The following is a 20654-nucleotide window of genomic DNA, read 5'->3' as shown; positions in this document are numbered from 1 at the left end:
GGTTTGTTGTATTCCGCAGACTTCTCTATTAGGTTTTTTATTACCAGTAAGTGGCCGTTAGTGCTATATCCAGATCTAAATCCAGCTTGTTCTCTAGGTTGATAGAAGTCTAACTTAGCCTCCAGTCTTTTTTTTTTGATAATTTTTGTGAAAATTTTATATATGTGTGATAGCAAACTGATAGGATGGTAGTTTTTCAAATCTGTTATGTCACCCTTTTTGTGTAATAAAACAATGACTGCATTGTTCCATTGAGAAGGAGTTTTTCCTTGGTAAATGCATTGGGTGAAAAGTTTGGCCAAAGTCTGGATAATTTTATTTCCACCTTGTTTGATTGCCTCGATTACTATTCCGTCATCGCCAGGGGATTTATTATTTTTCATTTCTGAAAGTGCCTTTTTAACTTCATGTGGTGTTACTTCTGGCATTAATTCTGATCCCTGTTTTGTGATTTTGGGCAGGGGCTGATCTTGCCTTTCGTTGGTGCTCTCATACATTTCGCGATAAAACGATTCGACAACCTTGAGGATTTCGGCTTTATCCGTGGCAATGTTGCCATCTTTGTTTCTGACTTTGTACATATTTTTGTTACCGATGTTATTCGTATTACGCCTCAAAACTTTTAAACCTTTTTTTTTCTTGAATTATGTGAGTTATTTCTCTTGTGTTGTTTTCTCTTATGTCTTTTCGGATTGATCGGTGGATATCTTTATTTAATTTCTTCAGTGTTGTGTAGTTGGAGTCGTATTTTGCGTCAACTGTCTCCTTTTACTTATTAACTCTTTGGTATTTTGGCTTAATTTTTCTTTATGGGTCACGACAGTCGGGCAGCACTCCCTTTCTGTTTCTTTTAGTGCTTTCGTTATGACATTATTTGCTTGTTCAATGTCTTCTATGTCGTTTTCAAGGTCTTGTATACGTCTGGTTAGTACATCTTCATAGAGGTTGTTGTTTCCTGGGGGAAACCATTTCGTCTTTCGTGTTTTGAGGATCATCTTGGTTCTTTCGAAATTGACATTTAATCGTATCTTTGCTCGGATTAATCTGTGGTCGCTTCCTACCGAAAATTTGTTCGAAAAAAGAGTTCATCATGGATAAATTTTCCTGGTGTACGAAATTAAGCAGTCTTTGTCCTTGTTCATTTCTGACGCCATACCCATATTTGCCCATTGCTACTTCTGCATCATCTTGTTTGAAGCCAATTTTCGCATTAAAGTCGCCCATAATTTTTGTATAATATGCTGGTGTAGTATGTAATGCTGTTTCTAGGTCATCATAAAATTTTTCAATTTCTTCATCGGAGTGGTCACTCGTTGGAGCATATGCCTGGATTATCTTAAGGTTATATCTTGCATTTAGTTTGAAGATGAGGTATACAATCCTGGGACTTATGCTGTTAATTTTAGTTATATGTTGAGTGTGTTTTCTATGTATAATAAATCCTACTCCACCGTGTGAAGTGTCTTCTTCTCCTCTAAAATGAAATAAATGTCCCGATTTAAGAGTAATTTGGGCTTCTCCTCTTCGTTTGATTTCGCTGAGGCCGATGATGTCCCATTTTATTGTTTTCAGCTCTTCCTCCAGTTCCATCATCTTCTGGTCCGATATAAGAGTTCTAACATTGCATGAGGTGATATGCATTTGTCGTTCTTTGTGGTAGCCTGATCTTTTCCGGGGATTCTTAGCACCCTCTGCTCCAACCCTTTTCCATTCGCTACCTTGGTTGGGGGTATTGGAGTCGCCGGAGACTGAGGGCCGTTCAGTACTATCGTCTTTCATGAAAATTTGCCTTTGGGGTTTTAAGCCATTAAAACGCCACGCTTGGCTAGTGCGTGTTGGCGAGTTGGACTGGATTTGAAGGGAGAAAAGGGTGGAGATGGGATTACTTTGGGTTAGGACATGGTTTCCCCGGTGAAGGGATGCTGGGGAAATCCATGAGCTCGCGTAAGCAGGTGTGCTATTCCTTAAGTATATCTATTCCCTGCCGAGATCGTAGAGAAGTATCTACCCGCTACCACTTAATACATCTGTATTAAATAGTGTGATGTTATGCCTTCTGGTCCCAATTAATTAAAACTCAGGTTTTCCGATAACATTATATTTAATTCGAAGTCGATGATTCACTACATAAGTTGTTTACAATATTAACTTGACCTATCCTATACGTGAATACCTTCCAACTACATCAATAATCATAATAATCTTTCTCGACCAAGTTAATCATGGTATTATAATATCATATACCATATATGGACCATATAATTATGGTATTATAATATCACCCTGTACAAAAGATGTTTAAAACTCATTCAAAATCATTAATCCATGTAGTATCTGTTCTTGTATCAATAACCGCAAGTAACATTGAATTGTCATGTTTTGTTATTATTTAAATGTGTATATAAACATTAACTCGGTCGAGAAAGATTATTATGATTATTGATGTAGTTGGAAGGTATTCACGTATAGGATAGGTCAAGTTAATATTGTAAACAACTTATGTAGTGAATCATCGACTTCGAATTAAATATAATGTTATCGGAAAACCTGAGTTTTAATTAATTGGGACCAGAAGGCATAACATCACACTATTTAATACATGGCTGATCCTGCAGACTAGAGGAGGTCTTCTGAAAGGAGCAGAGATGGTGGCGCCAGCGTGGAAATACCAAACATCCTTAAATTTCAATAATTTGATACCATTGCGGCAACTCTGAATTTTGCTTAATTATCGCGTTAATTGTAATTAAAGTTTATCGAAATCGCATTATAAATTCCATAAAACTGGCATTCACAAATAATATTAGTCCAGCGGCTATCGGCTATTGAATACAGTCTATTCACCACTAGCTTAAGCCGATTAGAGGCGGTACAACTAACCAAATTATACCTACTTTATTATCAATAATAATAGGAAAAGTTAAGAGTAAGCCTCTGCCTTAATCTCTCGAGAAAGGTATATGGAGTAAGCAAATAACAAGATCATTTTTCTCTCTTTGATACACGTGCATTCCTATTTAATTTTAGATTTATTTTGATCAATTTACGCTCTTGTTAATCAAAATACAGAGTTGGCGCAATGGTATCAAATTATTAAAACTTCAGAACGCATCTATTCATGTAAATTTTATACATTATATTTTCCATAAGATGTGTGCGGTGTCCTTTATTAAAAACCCTTATAAACAAATTAATGTAAAAAATTTTTTAAGAGAATATAACTTCAAACGGGTATAACTTTAAAACAAATGAAGATAAATTATGAGACCTTGATAACCTTATTTGCATGCGTAAAAGCCGAGTTACGATCGATAAAGCGTAGAAAAATACTTGACAGTGAGCCGATCTTGCTCCTCATAGCGCGCCATTAAAATATCGATATCTTGGCCAAAAATAAACTTACGAACATTTTAGCATGCTCAAAATGTTCCTTTTGAGTTCTTCTATTATTATTGTCAATTAAAGTAAAATGTTTATAGCTCAAATTTGTTTGAAACCCTTATAAACAAATTAATGTACAATTTTTTTAGGAAAATTATAAATTCAAACGGATATAACTTTAAAACAAAAGAAGATAAAGTAATTTTGCAAACTTTTTTTGGAAGCCTATTAATTAAGATTTAAAATGAGACCTTCTAAGGCCCATTTGCTTGCGTGAAAGCGAAATTACGATCGATAAAGCTTCGAAAAATACTTATTTTGGAATTTGCATTTTGAACTAACTTTACACTATCTTGAGTTCTAATTCTTGGATTTAAGTGTAGTAAACGTTTTTTCTTCGTTTTTTATTAAGGAACAAATTTAATTTGAAACTTTTTTTGTCTCTTTTATTTTATGAGCCAGTAACAATTAAATTGTTTATAACAAATTTTTGACCACACGTATCGAAATCCACCCTCTAAATTCGTAATCAGCAGCCAAAAATCCATAAGAAACCGTTGAGTTTGTCCATCAGAATTGAAAAGGACACGGTGACCTCTAATTGGAGTCTAGACTAATAATAATATTGATATTATATTATTCTGTACTGCAAGAGCCACTTTTAATAAATAATATTTCGTAAATTGTTCGTTATTTTATCTGTACCTATAGTGTCACAACTCAAAAAAATATTTTTTTAAATAATTTTATCAGAATTAATACACTATTTTGTAGAGACTCAAAAACATTTGTAACCAACCAAATAAGTTATTATACTAATTTTAACAGTTTTTGAATTAAGCCCGAAAAAGTTCTAGCACAAATTTTAAACATCGTTTTCTCGATACTTTGATTTTTTGACTTATGACACTGTTTGAGCGGAGTTGCGATATGGATTTGTCACAGTCCCGAACAGATCTTATTTTTTCTTATTTCCCTGTACTATAACGTCTATAACTAATTGGCTAAGAAAATATTTCAGTTACATACCTTTATGTTGCTTCCTTGGTTAAAGTTACCTTGTCTTACTTGATCTATCTGGTCTTGCGTAGCACCTGTTAATACTTTGCAATTCGCTTGAAGTGATTTACTTTCTTTGTTAATATGCTTTCCTAGGCTCTAAAATAGATAAAGATATATTATGACATTATTTCATTCATTTCTATTGGTCAGGAGATTCTGACCAATAGAAAGTTGCAGAAATAAAAATTAATTTGATTATTTTTTTATGATTTTAACTTCCAATCGTATAGTAAGATATTTGATCAAGTGTTTAATTCTGTCCAATCAGATTAAAATTATACGGAGAATTATCTACTGTAGAAAATTCCCGATAGAATTTTTTTAAGTAGATTGTTTCTGTTTAATGGCAACCAGTTTCCTAGTTTTGACAACTGTCACATTTAAGAAAATATCCATAATATACATATTAAAAAATAATCTTACTAATATTACACGACAGTAAGAATAAATAAGAAAATAATGCTTCATTTTTACTCAAATTTGTTGTCATTTGACAATAGCCACTCGAGCCCTGTGGGCTCTCGTGTCTATTGCCAGACAACAAATTTTCGAAAAACTGTCGCATTATTTTCAATATATTCTCACTCTCTTGTGATATTATACGCGATTATTTCATTCATAGGAGATTCTGACCAATAGAAAGCTACAGAAATCTGAATCAAATCGATAATTTTTGATAATCTCCCGTCGTTAAGTATATTACGTCAGATGCCCTTCGTTGCTACGAAAAAATACATTCAGTGACATTAATGACAATTAGTGTTTTAAAAATTATAAAGGTGATTACTTTCAATCGTCAAATATTTATAAAAACTGTGTGTTTAATGGTACTTACATAAATAAGTTACAATAAAATTTTGGTTTAGAACAGTTTTATTCATGAAATAATCGCAACAAATTGCACTCGACCTCTGAAATTAATATAGAATTTTTGCTCTCGTGACACTTTGACATAATTTCACTTGCCTTCGGCTCGTGAAATTAAAACTGTCAAAGTGTCACTCGGGAAAAATTCAATAATTTCAGAGCTCTTGTGCAATTACTACTGATCATTTTTGATAATATCCCGTCGTCAAGTGTTTTACATCAGATGCCCTTCGTTGCTACGAAAAAATACATTCAGTGACATTAATGACAATTAATGTTTTAAAAATTATAAAAGTGATGACTTTCAACCGTCAAATATTTATAACAACTGTGTGTTTAATTATTGTACTTACATAAATAAATTACAATAAAATTTTGGTTTTGAACAGTTTTATTCATGAAATAATCGCAACAAATTGCACTCGATCTCTAAAATTATAATCGAATTTTTGCCCTCGTGACAGTTTGACATAATTTCACTCCCCTTCGGGTCATGAAATTACAACTGTCAAAGTGTCACTCGAGAAAAATTCGATAATTTTAAAGCTATTGTGCAATTACTACTGATAATGTGTATATTTAACCCTGCTGTCCTGTTCGGGTCTATTTGACCCAAAATATAATTTATTTCTTATTTTACAAATTATTACGCGGCGTAACGATTTGGTGTTTCGTGACTTTATTACCTAATATGAGGTCTTTCAATTGCATATGAGATAAACAATCAACTTCCTGATTTTTTTGATAAAAATGAAATTGTTACCTAGGGTACGTTCGGGTCAATACGACCCGCGTATTCTATATTGGTAGTACCTGTATGTTTGTCAGCCGAATACGTCTGTAAATTAAAACAGGATTCTGCAAGCTAGAACTTGTAAAATAAACTGTAGTATAGCTGGACGATATTGCCAACCAAATTATAAATACGACCAACATGAACGGACAAATGTTAAAATTGTTGGAACCAACTGGAAAAACATGAATAAAGTTGGTTTCCAAACATACATTGGTCTTTTATTTTTAGCTCGAGTTTATAAGTCCCATGGTGACTCAACTGAAAGTTTGTGAAATGAAGAAACGGGTCGTAGTATATTTCAATCGACAATGTCGTTTGATATATTTACAAAAAGTTTACAAGTAATGCGTTTTGATAACAAAACTAGGTACTAGACAGGATAGGAGACGTTTTGATAAACTTGCTGCAATACGTGAAATTTAGGAAACAGGTGGAAAATGTACCAAAATTTTTTAAACCTGATGAAAATGTTAGCGTCGATAAGCAACCAATTGCCTTTAGAAGCCGCTCTCCCTTCAAATGGTACATTCGAAACAAGCCAGTGAAATATGTTACAAAAGTTTGGGTTTTATGTAATTATGAACAGTAAAACTTCTTATGCTCTAAAATTGCAGGACTATACAAGAATGCGGGTGATGTGTGATTTGAGTAGTGATTTTAATCGTAAAATTTAGGACAATTTCTTCTAAAACAAAGTAGATACAATGTCGGGGACTATAAGTAAAATAAACCGGAGCTTTCAGCAAAAATCGCGAATAAAGAAGTTCATAGCTCGTCTTTTTTGCTTCACTCAGGATACCACTGTTGTTGACAATTTTCCTAAAAATAATAAAAATCTTGTTCTTATGAGTACTTTGCATCATGAATCGATGCATCATGCATCACTTTCATCAAATGAAAAAGCCCCAAATTATTTTAGATTACAATTCCAATAAGGGAGCAGTGGATAATCTAGATTAACTTGTTGGCACGAATACATGTGAAAAGAAATACATCGCTGGCCAATGATTGTTTTTTATAATCTGCTGAATAGTTCTGCCTACAACACGTTCGTGTTATGGGCATCAATAAATATCCAATGGAATACCAATAAACTGGCAAAACGGCGAATTTTTCTTGAGGAATTGGGAAAAAATTAATGAAACTAGTTATCATTTCCAGAAAAAATATACCAATAACTAAAGACTCTCACGAACTGGTAAAAGGAACACGAGCAGAAACAAGTAGACAAGATGGAAATGCTAGTGAACCGTCTATGGACAATCTAACTCCGCCTGCTAAACGAGCACGCTTTAAACTTGCCCTAAAAACGATAACAAGACTAATTATTATGTTGTATATAAACATATTTTTTGTAAAATCCATTCTTTTTATTACTGTCTCAGTTGTAAACAGAATTAAATTTTTGTAGATATTTGTTACTAAGCTTTTTTGAAAGAAAAAAATACCTTTTATTTTTGTTAATAAGGTTTAATATACATGAACAATATAATTTTTGTTTAATTAACCATAATTTCTTATCAATAAAGTTTTATTTATCACCATTAGCTTATTTTATTTCTATTAAGGAGCGTAAACCATAGTTGGGTCATATTGACCCGAACAGTACATTTGTGTAGTTGACTCGAACGGGACAGCAGGGTTAAAAAGTCATAATAATTTCGGTATATAAACCCCCAAACAAGTCCTATATATTTTCACCTCCACCTAACGTCCAATCACAACTCAGAGGCTGAGGCTAAGCAGATTCGGACGTAAACAGAGACGTAGTAGAAGCATGGAAAAAAAGCTAACAGTCTCACATTAATCCATGATTCTAAACGTCCACCATCTGTTCAGAGCTAAGTTTGTTAAAGAAGGTATAACCTGGATATCTATTTTTCCCGTACTATCCTGCAAGATCGATGTACCAAAGTAGTATATTACCAAAAAATCAACGTAGACCAATTGTTCTAACCATTTTTCCAATTTTCGGACTACAAGCTGTTCCATTCAGAATTGAGATTTAAATTCAAAAAGGTAAGCTGGCGAAACAACAGGAGAATGAAGAAGAAGACACAATGATGAACTACAGATCAGATGGAGATGAAAACATAGTACGCTACAGCAAATCGAATAATATGGACGGGCCACGTGCTAAGATCGAGTGACGAGAGACTTCTGAATGCCACATTCTGGGAAAGGCCCGATGGAAAAAGGTCAGTTGGTCGCCCAAGAAAGAGGTGAAAGGATGCAGTAGCTAGTGACCTACGCAAAATGGGAGTACAGCAATGGGAAATAGCTGCTCAGGACCGACAACAATGGAGGGAAATAGTAAACGCGGCCAAGATTCACATAGAGTTGTATAGCCAAATAATGATGAAACTGGCGAATCCAAAGAACTAATGAGAACATATGAAATCCTCTATACAGGTTGCTCTTTTAGCCAACAAACAGTTGACTGCAGAGCAGCCGTACTACAACATTTGAAGAGGACATGGAAAAAATAAGGAATGTCACATTTTATACATATTGAGATAAACACCAATAAACGTTTAATTCTTATGATACCTAAAAACTACTTTGGAGTTTCTTAGCCGAATTCTAGCAATTCTGATTCTATAATTTTGATATAATATGAATCTATATTAACTTGTTAATTTAATAATGCACCAAAAGACTGCTAACATTCCTTATTTTTGTCCAGTGGCGTGCGGACAATCTTGGTCCTTCGACTGGATACAAATGCTTAGAAAATTTATATAGACCGATCTGTTTGTTTATTGTCATGAATCGATAGCCTAGTCGATAGTACTCAGTTTTTGCTACCACATGACGAGAAAAGCCAAAATTCATGAAAAAGTGACATTCCTTGTTTTTCCCCTGTACTCTTTAATTTGAGTCAAACCAGAAAGGAAAAGTGGGTCGACACCTTGAAAAACGGAGACATGGCACATAGTAGCAAAATAGCATAAAACCATGTTGACAAACTTAGCAGTGATCCTAAGGAACATAGGTAAACCACTAAACCACTAGATAAAGCACCTAGGAGCTCCATTTATACTATAAGAACCCTACGACAATATAAACAGTCTAAAAAAGGGAAATCTGCAGGTGTCGATGATATGTGCAGTGAACAAATAAAGCATCTAGGTGAAGCAGCAAAAAATAAATTCTGCAACTTTATAATATAATGTGCTGTAAAATCTACGAAATTCCAAAATCGTTGAGCCTAATTCCATGAGAGCCTGGGGAGAAAATCAAAAGTAATCATCATCATCATTCTCTTTGCCTTATCCCTATCCGGGGTCGGCTTCCCTAATTGCATTTCTCCACACAATTCTATCGTGGGTCATATCAATGTTAATCCCCTTTACCAACATGTCCTGCCTTATCGTCTCCCCCCAGGTCTTCTTTGGTCTTCCTCTCCTACTCCTTCCAGGAATCTGCACTTCAGCTATTCTTCGTATTGGGTGATTAACGTCTCGACGTTGAACATGACCAAACCATTTTAACCTATGCTCTCTCATTTTGGCATCAATTGGTGCCACACCTAGACTTCCCCTAATATACTCATTTTTAATTTTATCTTTCTTTGTCACTCCACTCATCCATCTAAGCATTCTCATTTCCGCCACATGCATTCGCTGTTCCTCTTTATTTTTCACTGCCCAACATTCAGTTCACGTATCCGTCTATCGATTACTCTCTCCCATATTTTCATGGTGTGGCTAAGTAGGTTTATAGCCCTGTAGTTTGTGCATTGTTGTATGTCTCCCTTGTTTTTGTAGACAGGTACTAATATACTGCTTCTCCATTCGTCTGGCATTTGTCCAACTTCCATAATTCTATTAAATAGACCTGCTAGCCAATTTATTCCTGTCTCTCCCAATGCTCTCCATACTTCCCCAGGAATATCATCTGGTCCGACTGCTTTTCCTTTCTTTATTTTTTAAAGCGCTTGAGCCACTTCCTCGTTTGTTATTCTGGTAACCATTGCTGTTACTGTCTCCGTTAACTCCACAGGCTGTCAAATTCTTCATTTAATAGACTGTCAAAATACTTTCTCCATCTCTTTTTGACATCCTTTTCGTGAATTAGTATTTTATTATTTTCATCTCATTATTATTATTAGAAAATCAAAAGTAATAGCCTTGTTAAAACCAGAAAAGGTCTCAGAAAATCCCAGTAGCTACAGACTTATGTTCCTCTGGTATCACTTTTTCAAACTACAGAGACTCGTCCTAGTCAGGATAATCAAAAATGTCGACAGGCACCTTATCTCATAAGGAAGATTCAAACTCAGCAAATGTTGCACCGGTTAAGTCCTCGCACTATCAGCACACATTGAAGAGGGCTTCTAAGAAAAACATAGGCTGCTTTCGTAGATCTGAAGCAGACAACAACACAGTGAGGAACAAGATATGCTCCATAAATTGTACACCACTCTCAATGACCACCATAGGTATGGTCGTTTTATTTCTTACTGCAAAACAGACGATTTAGCGTCATTCTGAAGGGCAAAGTCAGTGCGTAGATAATTCAAAAGAACGACCTCTCATAGGTAGGTGTTTTATTTTAATATATGTACAAACAAACAAACCCACTCCGACTGAAACCAAGCACTCTCTAAAGTGCATGTTTCTAAAATATGACTATAATTCTATTTTTTGACAAAAAAGATTCTAATACAAAATCCGCAAAATTTTTAAATCTGTAGCGCTTTTTTAAACATTTACAAAACGAAACATGCTAGTTACGTATAACTTGCCACAATAAGAGTGTGAAATTAAAAAAAAATATATGAGAAAATTTTGTATTTTAAAAATGTGATCATACTGTATATTGTACGGCTAGATATCAGAGATATTAAATTATTTGCAAATTACACGATATTGGAAAAACATTGACACATCTTTGTATTTTAAATAAATATAATATCTTTAATAATTCATAACTCTATAATGTATAGGTATTATAATAGTATGACAAAGAAAAAAAATTGTTTTCTACCACACTTATGAAATCTTTGATTCCGATTTTCTCAATCTCTAAATTTCGACTTATTTCTTTATTTCCCTATGAAACTGAGGTATGGATATAATGGTCCATTTACTCACGCTAAAATGTTGCACAACCTTCTAATTTTAAACAACCGCTTGAATTAACATGGAATTTTCGACACATATAGTTAATATGTTAAAGAAAAAAAGTACTATTTTGCCGATGTATGCTTTTGCTTGCGGGTGGGTATAACCCCTTCTCGGGGGTGGAAAAACGTATGTTCAAATTTAGAACGTCAGACTACGAAAATATTCCATGTATTTTGTCAGACAGAACTTCCAATTGATTTGTTACCGTTTCATTAGACTGTTTTAATGAGTGGAACACAAAGAACATGTCAAATGACAGGAATCATGTTGGTTTGGTTAGTAATAGGAGTCTGATTTTTGCATGAGAGTTTAAGGTGATACAGTAGCGATCAACATGTAGCCAAAACGCGTTCCAAGATTGCGGCTGTAATTTTGAATATTTTTTCGAGATATTTGGCACACGTATTCGTAATATTATAAAGAATGGCCGTACAGATCCCAATTTGAAAAATATATTAATATGTGGAAATTACTCTGTAATTTCTCTGTGATTAATAGCAATAAAATATTAAAAAAACGAGCCTGTACCGCCATTAAGAAGAACAAAAAATACACTTTCTTCAAATAAACTGTTTTATCCGATGCCTAGATTTTGTGTCATTTTGGAACTACTAATGAAATAAAAAATTTTAGTAGTTCCAAAATGACACAAAATCTAGGCATCGGATAAAAAAGTTTATTTGAAGAAAGTGTATTTTTTTGTTCTTCTTTATGGCGGTACAGGCTCGGTTTTTAATATTGTATTTAATTACAGAGTAATTTCCACATACTAATATATTTTTTAAATTGGGCTCTGTAAAGTCATTCTTTATTATATTACGAATACGTGTGCCAAATATCTCGAAAAAATATTCAAAATTACAGCCGCAATCTTGGAACGCTACTGTTTCCTCTTAACGAAAGGGTAACAAATCAATTTGATGTTCTGTCCGACAAAATACATGGCACGTTTTCGTAATCTGACGTTCCAAATTTTTAAACTGTTCCACAATTAAAACTTGTCCTGTTCCAGTGTTCGCATACATCAAAGTTTGTCCGACTAGACACTGTTAAGCTACTAACAAATTTTCAGCTTGCTATTAATCAACTTTTTTTTGGTACGCGGAATCTTTCGGTCGTATTCGTTAAATTCCAAATAGAATATTTCAACTTAAAATAATTAAAAAATGTTTTTTTTGTATTTTTTTTTTTGTATAATAATTGTATTTTTCGGGGAAAACTCATCACAACATTTTTAAGGCAATTAAATATAGGTTTATTCTTGTTATATTTTAATTACAGCATTTCTTGTTTTTCTTAAGTAAGCAAGTTACGCTCAAAATAAAAGTGAAAACCCATCCCAAATGTAATTAATGGCTATAGCTTCACAAGTTACATTTGTTAAATTATTATATGATGTATTATTTATATGATTTGTAAATGTCATCGGTTCAAATTCCCTTACAGAAAACAAAAAGTCCAATGGATTCAGAAAAGCAAAATATATATTTTTTTGTTTTTTGGAGATTTTGGTTCCACTAATAATTTTCATTAATAAGTTATTTTGAAGACTTTTTTCGAATAATAAAAAAATTTTGTTGAAAACCTTTTTTTTAAATAAGCACTTTTAACCGATGAAACATACGTTATCATAACCAATATAAGTATAAATAAAATAACTTGTGAAACGATATCGATTAATTTCATTTGTAGTGCTAATTTTAGGGGATGATTTTCACGATTTTTTTTTTTAAAGGACCACCTGTTTTGAGCATAACTTGCTTACTTTTAATGCTAATTTTTTTTTAGCAAAAATAAAGCTTTATTTAATTGCTTTAAAAATGTGATAAGTTTTCACTGAAAAATACGTCTGTTTTTGTTATGTCATGTTGAAATATTCTATTTGAAATTTGACGGATAAGAATTTATGTAGGTTTTTTTAGCCACAACTCTGCTTCTACTTAACTGGATCTACAAACTTCAACCACTTTTCACTATTTTATAAGCTCTATTGTTGCTAACAATATTTTGAGTTATTTGCGAAAACCGTCTAAAAACTTGTTTTTTTTTTTTTTGTTTAAACATGAACATAATCACTCGCAAATAACACAAGAAGTATTGACTTCAAGAAGTTGTTTAGAATTAGTCATTGTATCCATTTTTGGACTTATTTTGAATCTATATTTTTTCCAACAACGATTGAAACTCACCCCCAGGGCAAAATCACACATCGGCACAATATCACTTTTTTATTTGACATGTTAGCTATGTGTATGCCAAAATTTATGTCAATCGAAGCGGTTCTTTAAAATTCAGAGCAAATACCATATACAAGTAAATGGACTCAAATTAATAAATCAAAATATCTCTAAAAATAATAAAGTTGCTTGTCAAATGGGCCGATTATTTTAATACACTATAATATTAAAAACAGCTAAATTATCTTACAACTGGTGTTAATAAAGCAAATCCTTGTTGAACACAGCACAAAACTGCAAAACACAAAAAGATTTTATTCATTTTTTTGTCTACTTAAACAATGTTCTACGTAGCAAGATTTGGCAATAACTGGACTACTAGATATGCAAACAACTTGTAGCCACTATATTTCTCTGGATAAGCAAACAGGATATACAGTTGTTTAACACGAGGGGCAGTGCCGGATCTAGGAACCGCGAAACCCCGCGGCGCGGAGGGGCCCCGGCCTGGTGGGGGCCCCTTCGGGACCCCCTCCCCCATGATTTTTCTATGATTCTGAAAAATCGATTTTATTTCTCATGTATTGAATATTTTATACTAATAGTAGACTCCCGATTATCCACGAGCGGATTAACCACGTTGCGGATCAACCACGATCGTCAAAAATAAAAATTAAATAACATAAATACTGTAACACGTAATCAAACACGAACAAACGAGTAAACAACGAAGCGGCGATGTGCTTGTAGTGCGCAGAGTGTAGCGGCGTTTTCAATACGTCGTATGCTTGTGCTTGTCGCAGATGAGTGATGAGTCACGACCGGTCGACCTTGGACCATGCAGCGCTCTATTGTTTTGAGTTCAGTTCACTCACTGTCACTGTGTGGGTCAGTTGTGTTGTCTGTCAGTGCAGACCTTTTGTTATTGTAGGCTGATCCAGGTCTTTTCTCACTTCTTGGCGTCATAATGAGTTGTAAACGTGATTACGAGAGTGCCGCTTCCAAGAGAAAGAGAAAGAAACAGAAAGAAGAACAGTTAAAAAAACTAATAAAAGTGTTGAAAATTGTATTATTGTATTACACCAATTCTGTGTAAAATAAACATTCATATGTGAATATTAAATTATTCGTTTTATTTACCTTTTCAATTAAGGTTGTTTCAATATTGTGCAACCATACTATGTATTATTTATTTAACTGGACTTATATTTCATTTACTTCTGCATTTGTTTTGAAAAAGTGTTACCTTCTTACCATACCTCTGGGATCATTACATCCATTACATCTTCTTACCATTACCTTCTGTGCTGGTTATACATCTTTGGGAGGCTTTACTCACAAGGTCAAATGAGAGGAGACCGAGATCAGAGATTTAGACTTAATTTATTTTCAGACTTAAATCTAACAATCAGACCAGTCACGAGAAAATTTAGAATATAGTAACATAAAAAAAACTAAAACTATTGATCCCTTTACAGTTATTTTATCATCCATAATCCCGTCGGGCTGAGGGTCCGGGGGTAGGTAGTTATGTTATATGGTTCACGGTTCACACGCCCCCCTCTCCTTCATACCAGGGACCCCTGTGGTAAGTCCGTATAGGGGGCCCCAAAGGACTTCTTGCAGGGGGCACCAGAATTTGTAGATCCGGCCCTGACGAGGGGGAAAGATTTTAACTTAAGATTACCAAACTATCGATATAAATATTTAATTAATCTTAAAAATAATCGGTTTACAACCTTGTTTACTAATTAACAAATAGTTAACAAATAAATATTGGATAATAAATATTTTCTCAATATTCGAAACGTAAAATATTATGTTAGATCTACTATAGCAATCTGGGAATTTATCTAATGCTTTTTTCAAATCAATCCTCCCCAGTGTTGACATACGGAGCAGAAAAACTAACCAAAGCCTTGGCTACCAATTTGAGAGTCATACAGAGAAAAATGGAGCGATCAATGTTAGGAATAATTCTGCAAGACAAACGATGATAAAAAAAGATAAAAAAACGAAGAGATTGGGAAAAGGAACAAGATTCGTGACGTCATCGAAAGGAATGCCAGACTAAAACGGAGAGGGGCAGAACACATAGCTAACATGGCAGATGAGCGATAGACAACGAGGTTATTGGAATGGAGACGACCAGAGGAAGACAAGACAAGTCTTCTTCTTCTTCTTGTGCCACTCCTATCGGAGATTGGAAATTATCAAGGCAGGGCTACATTGACCTTGTTTACAGCTGATCTAAAAAGTTCATTAGTTGTGCAGCCAAACCACTCTCTCAAACTCCGCAACCATGACATTCTTCTACGGCGTGGATCCCGTTTTCCTTCTATTTTTCCTTGCATTATATTTTAAAGTAATGCGTATTTATGACCTCTCATCAGATGACGGAAAATATTCGAGTTTTCTTCGTTTTGTCGTTGACAAAATCTCTGGGTCTTTTCCTATCCTTCATATTACTTCAAGGTTTGTGATTCGTTCAACCCAACTTATCTCCAGCATTCGACGGTAGCACCACATCTCGAAACTTTCAATATTGTTTATGTTGTTCTGTTGAGATTCCAGGACTCTACACCGTATAATAGCGTGTTAAATACGTAGCCTCTTAGCATTCCGAATCGTAGAGGAATGCTTATATCTCTGTTGCAGAAGAATTTTCTCATCTTTATGAAGGTGGCCCTAACAATTTCGATACGTCTTTTTATTTCATTGTTTTGGTCACCAGCTTCGTTTATTAAAGTTCCCATGTATTTTTAACTCGATACTTTTTCAATTTTAATGCCGTTTATACTAATATGTGCTGGTTGTGTCACGATTTTACTGAAGACCATATACTTGGTTTTTTTGATATTAATGTTTATGCCACAATTATTACAAGCAATATTTATGTTTGTAAGTCATCGTTGTAATTCTTCTACTGTTCTTGCAACTAGTACAATGTCGTCAGCGTATCGAATATTATTTACAACATCTCCATTGATTACAATTCCTTCATTTGGTTGCAAAAGGGCTTCCTGGCAGATGCTTTCACTGTATACATTAAATAGCAGTGGTGACAAAATGCATCCCTGTCGTACTCCTCTACGTATTTCTACTTCTTTTGATATCTCATTTTCTATTTTGATGTTAGCTTTCTGATTTCAATATATGTTGAGAATTATTCGCAGATCTTTATTATCTATGTCTTTTCTTTCAAGAATTTCTCTTAGCCTATCGTGGCGTACTCTGTCAAGCGTTTTTTCAAAATCGATAAAACATGCATGTACTTCTTTAGATTAACATCTAGGCATCGTTGTGTAAGAACATTCAAACCAAAGAGAGTTTCTCGAGCACCTAGTCCACAAGACAAGTGCCGGTCGAGCAATTACAAGATGGAATGGCGATTTAATAAGGCTAAATATAAACTAGATAAGACTAGAACAAGATAGATAGTTTTGAAAATACGAGAAAGACGTCCATGCAGTGGACTTTTGAAGCTGAATGAGGGCGTTTCATATTAAAAGATTTTATTTTAAGGGGACTTGCTAAACCCTACGCGAAACGAGGACTACATCGGTGTCTTAAAAAAGATACCAGCCAACTTAGTTAGAGTTAAAAAAAAATAAAATCCTTCATAAAAGGTATATATTTAAAATCCCTTAAAAAGGGCTACATCACAGAACTAGTTTTCGATTGGTTTACCAATCATCATCAGTGCTTACGTGAAATTTACATGCTAACCACCAAGATATAATTTTACAAAAATATATGGGTCAAAGTCCTGTACAAGTAATCCGTCAAGAAAACATTGGTTAAAAATGCTAACTTAGCATGGATGTTTAAAGTATTTTTCATGAATATGCTCCAGGTAACATCTGAGCTGTGGCTTGACTTGTTCACATGGTGAAAGTATGTCAGCAAGTAACTAAGTAGTTAGAGTTATTGGAGTACGTCCAAACTATCATTTAATTCCCTAATACTTTCAACTATACCACTTACTAAAAAATTACATTGCTAAAATATATTCTCCTTCGTTATCTATCTCCGCTTGTAACATTCTTTTTTGCGTAACGAGCTCATCTTTTTCCTCTTTTTTGCGTTATTATTCTTCGGTCCATACGCAATAAATATGTCGTTTCTGTTTGTATTGTCCTTTTTAAATTAAACTACCAATAGTCTCTCATTAGTCCGTTCTTTAACGGTAAAATATTGCAAAACCTCTAAATTTTAAAGAACCGCTGGATTGACATGAAATTTGGCATACACATAGCTAACAAGTCAAAAAAAAAAGTGATATTGTGCCGATATGTGCTTTTGCTCTGGGGGTGGTTTTCACCCCCTCTTGGTGGTGAAAAAATATTCGTCCAAAGAAAGTCAGGAAATGAATAAACTGGCTAATTTTAAGTAACTTTTGTTCTATAGAGTTTTTTCACTAAGTCAATACTTTTCGAGTTATTTGGCAGTGAATATGTTCATTTTTTCTACAAAATAACCACGCTTTTAGACGGTTTTTCGCAAATAACTCAAATAGTAAGTATTTTGTCGAAAAAACATTCGCAGCAAAAATATAGCCTGTAAAAAATTAAAAAAATGGTGTATATATCAGGTCTCTACACCTAGTAGAAGCAGAGTTATAGCTAATGAAATATAGGTTCATATTCGTCAAATTCCAAATGGAATACTTTAACGTGAAATAACCAAAAATGAAGCACATTTCGGGGAAAACTCATTAAAACTTATTTAAAGTGTTTAAAAAAAGCTTTATTTTTGTTTTATACAAAAATTTGTAGCATCAAAATTAAACAAGTTACGCTCAAAATAAAGTTAGTCCCTTTTGGTTTTGGTAAAACAATCGAGAAAATCACCCCCTAATTAGTATCCTAAATGAACTTAATCGTTACGACTTCACAAGTTTCTTGACTCATGTATATATTGTTTATATGATCTGTAAGTTTCATCGGTTCAAAGTCCTTATTATTGAAAGGGCTGTAGTTAAAAGGGGTTGAACGAGTCACTGATCACGAATGTATGCAAATTTAGAAACACCAAATCTTAATCAATTTTTGTCTAACAGAAAAACAAAAAAATACGCGATATTCAGAAAAGCAAATCTGACTTTTTTTGTTTTTCGAGATTTTTGGTATCTCTAACAATTTTTAAGTTATTTTGAAAAAAAGCATATTTTTCAAAATTTAATTTTTTAAAAATTTTATTTTGAAACCAAATTTTTTCAAAAATAAGCACTTTGAAACGATGAAACTTACAGATCATATAAACACAACATACGTAAAATAATTTGTGGAGCGGTAACGATTAATTTAATTTAAGTTGCTAATTAGGGTGTGGTCTTCCCGATTTTTTTTGCAAAAACAGAAGGGACCAACTTTATTTTGAGCGTAACTTGCTTAAATTTAATGCTAGAAACTTTTTGTGAAAACAGAAATAAAGCTTTTTTAAACACTTTAAAAAAGTTATAATAGATTTTCCCCAGAACGTACTTAATTTTTTGGATATTTCACGTCGAAATATTCTATTTTAAATTTGGTGAATATGAATCTATTTTTCATTGGCTATAACTCTGGTTCTACGAGATCCAGAGACCTAACGCGTACACCATTCTTTGTACTTTTTTATAGGCTATATTTTTGATAAGAACGTTTTTTTCGACAAAATACTTAATTTTTTAGTTATTTGCGAAAAACCGTCTAAAAATATGGTTATTTCGTTGAAAAATGAACATATTCACTTGCAAATAACTCGAAAAGTGTTGACTTGGCGAAAAAGCTCTATAGAACAAAAGTTACTTAAAATTAGTCAGTTTACCCATTTCCGGACTTATTTTGGACACACATTTTGTCACATCCAAGAGGGGGTGAAAGTTACCCCCAGGGCAAAAGCACACATCGCCACAATAAAACTTTTTTTTTTACCTTTTAAGCTATACGTGTGCCAAATTTCATGTCAATCCAAGCGGTTCTTTAAAATTTAGAGCAAAAACGGTGAAAGTATGGACTAGATTTATGTATCTATCGCGTCATCATTTTTGACCAGTATATTTTTGCGTATAATGCACTCACCCTCTTCTTCTGTAGGTACCGTGTCCCTGTTCAGGCGTTGGCTGTCATCACGTTTACAATTTCCTCAAACCTATCCGTATCGGCTACTGCGCGAAATAATTCTTCTTCTGTGGAACCCTACCGTTGTCTGACATTACGCAGCCATAGAATTGTCTTTAGACTAATCCATCTCTTTTCTTCCAGTCTTCCTTGTATTATAAGGCGAAGTATTTGGTACATAGGTCTTCTAATTATATGGCCAAAGTATTTTGTTTTTCTCCTCTTTATGATGTTTATGAGCAGACATTCTGAGTTCATCATTTTAAGACCATCTTCATTGGAAGTGTGCGAAACCCACGATATTTTTAGGATCCGTCAATAGCATTACATTTATAATGCTTCTATTTTGTTAAGCATTGTGATCTTTAATATCTATGTTCCACAAACATATAATAGGATAGACCGTACATAACATTTAAGGATTTTTCTGCGAATATGCATCGACATGCACAGGTAAATTTTCATTATATACCGGGTGTACCAGTCAAACTGTGTGCCAAAGTTCGCATCACCCTGTGGAATATTCTAGCATTTATAAAATACTGAAGTTAGGACCCAACTATAGCCTCAGATTTCCGCAAATGTTTCGTTTCCGAGATACGGGATGTTGAATTTTTTCTTACAAACTGACGATTTATACAGGGTGTCCCGAAAAGATTGGTCATAAATTATACCACAGATTCTGGGGTCAAAAATAGGTTGATTGAACCTCAATTACCTATATACAATAGTATATGTATACAAAAAAAGTTACAGCCCTTTGAAGTTACAAACTGAAAATTGACTTTTTTTCATACAGGGTGAGTCATGAGGAACTGTACATACTCTTACCTCGTATAGGGGTTCCTATGGGGAATAACAAATGACCATTAAAAAGTGTTTGCTCCCATTGTTTAATAATATACAGCGCGAGTTTCGCATTTTGACAGAAATTTGTATTCGTCATAATATTTGTACGGTCAGATCGATGTGTCTCTTATTTTGGTCAATAGTTACACTATTACCACCTAATCAACTGATGTATTCAAGCTAGAAAAAAATCAGGCCCGGCTTTAAAAAATTAGTTCGTTTGGGTCTTAGAAAAAATTTCACCCTGTATACGCTTTTTTAAAAGTCTAATATGAGTTTTACAAAT

At 33.8% G+C, this 20654-nt stretch overlaps 2 protein-coding genes across 2 annotated transcripts in view; both read right to left on the bottom strand.

The window, feature by feature from the left end:
• LOC126892805 (uncharacterized) overlaps window positions 1-13864 on the bottom strand; it is a 40514-nt gene extending 26650 nt beyond the window's left edge. Inside the window, exons 1-2 of the mRNA XM_050662542.1 lie at window positions 13666-13864; window positions 4411-4539 (exon numbers count right to left, since the gene is read on the bottom strand). Of these exons, the coding sequence (XP_050518499.1) occupies window positions 4411-4539; window positions 13666-13737 (201 nt within the window). The 5' untranslated portion in view covers window positions 13738-13864. The remainder of the gene's footprint in view (window positions 1-4410; window positions 4540-13665) is intronic.
• LOC126892804 (uncharacterized) overlaps window positions 1-20654 on the bottom strand; it is a 157645-nt gene that overhangs the window by 99106 nt on the left and 37885 nt on the right. The gene's annotated exons all lie outside the window — the stretch shown is intronic.

The sequence above is a fragment of the Diabrotica virgifera genome, chromosome 9 (assembly GCF_917563875.1).
Source record: "Diabrotica virgifera virgifera chromosome 9, PGI_DIABVI_V3a".
Classification (NCBI taxonomy): Eukaryota; Metazoa; Arthropoda; class Insecta; order Coleoptera; family Chrysomelidae; genus Diabrotica; species Diabrotica virgifera.
This window is presented reverse-complemented; position numbering and strand designations above follow the sequence as displayed.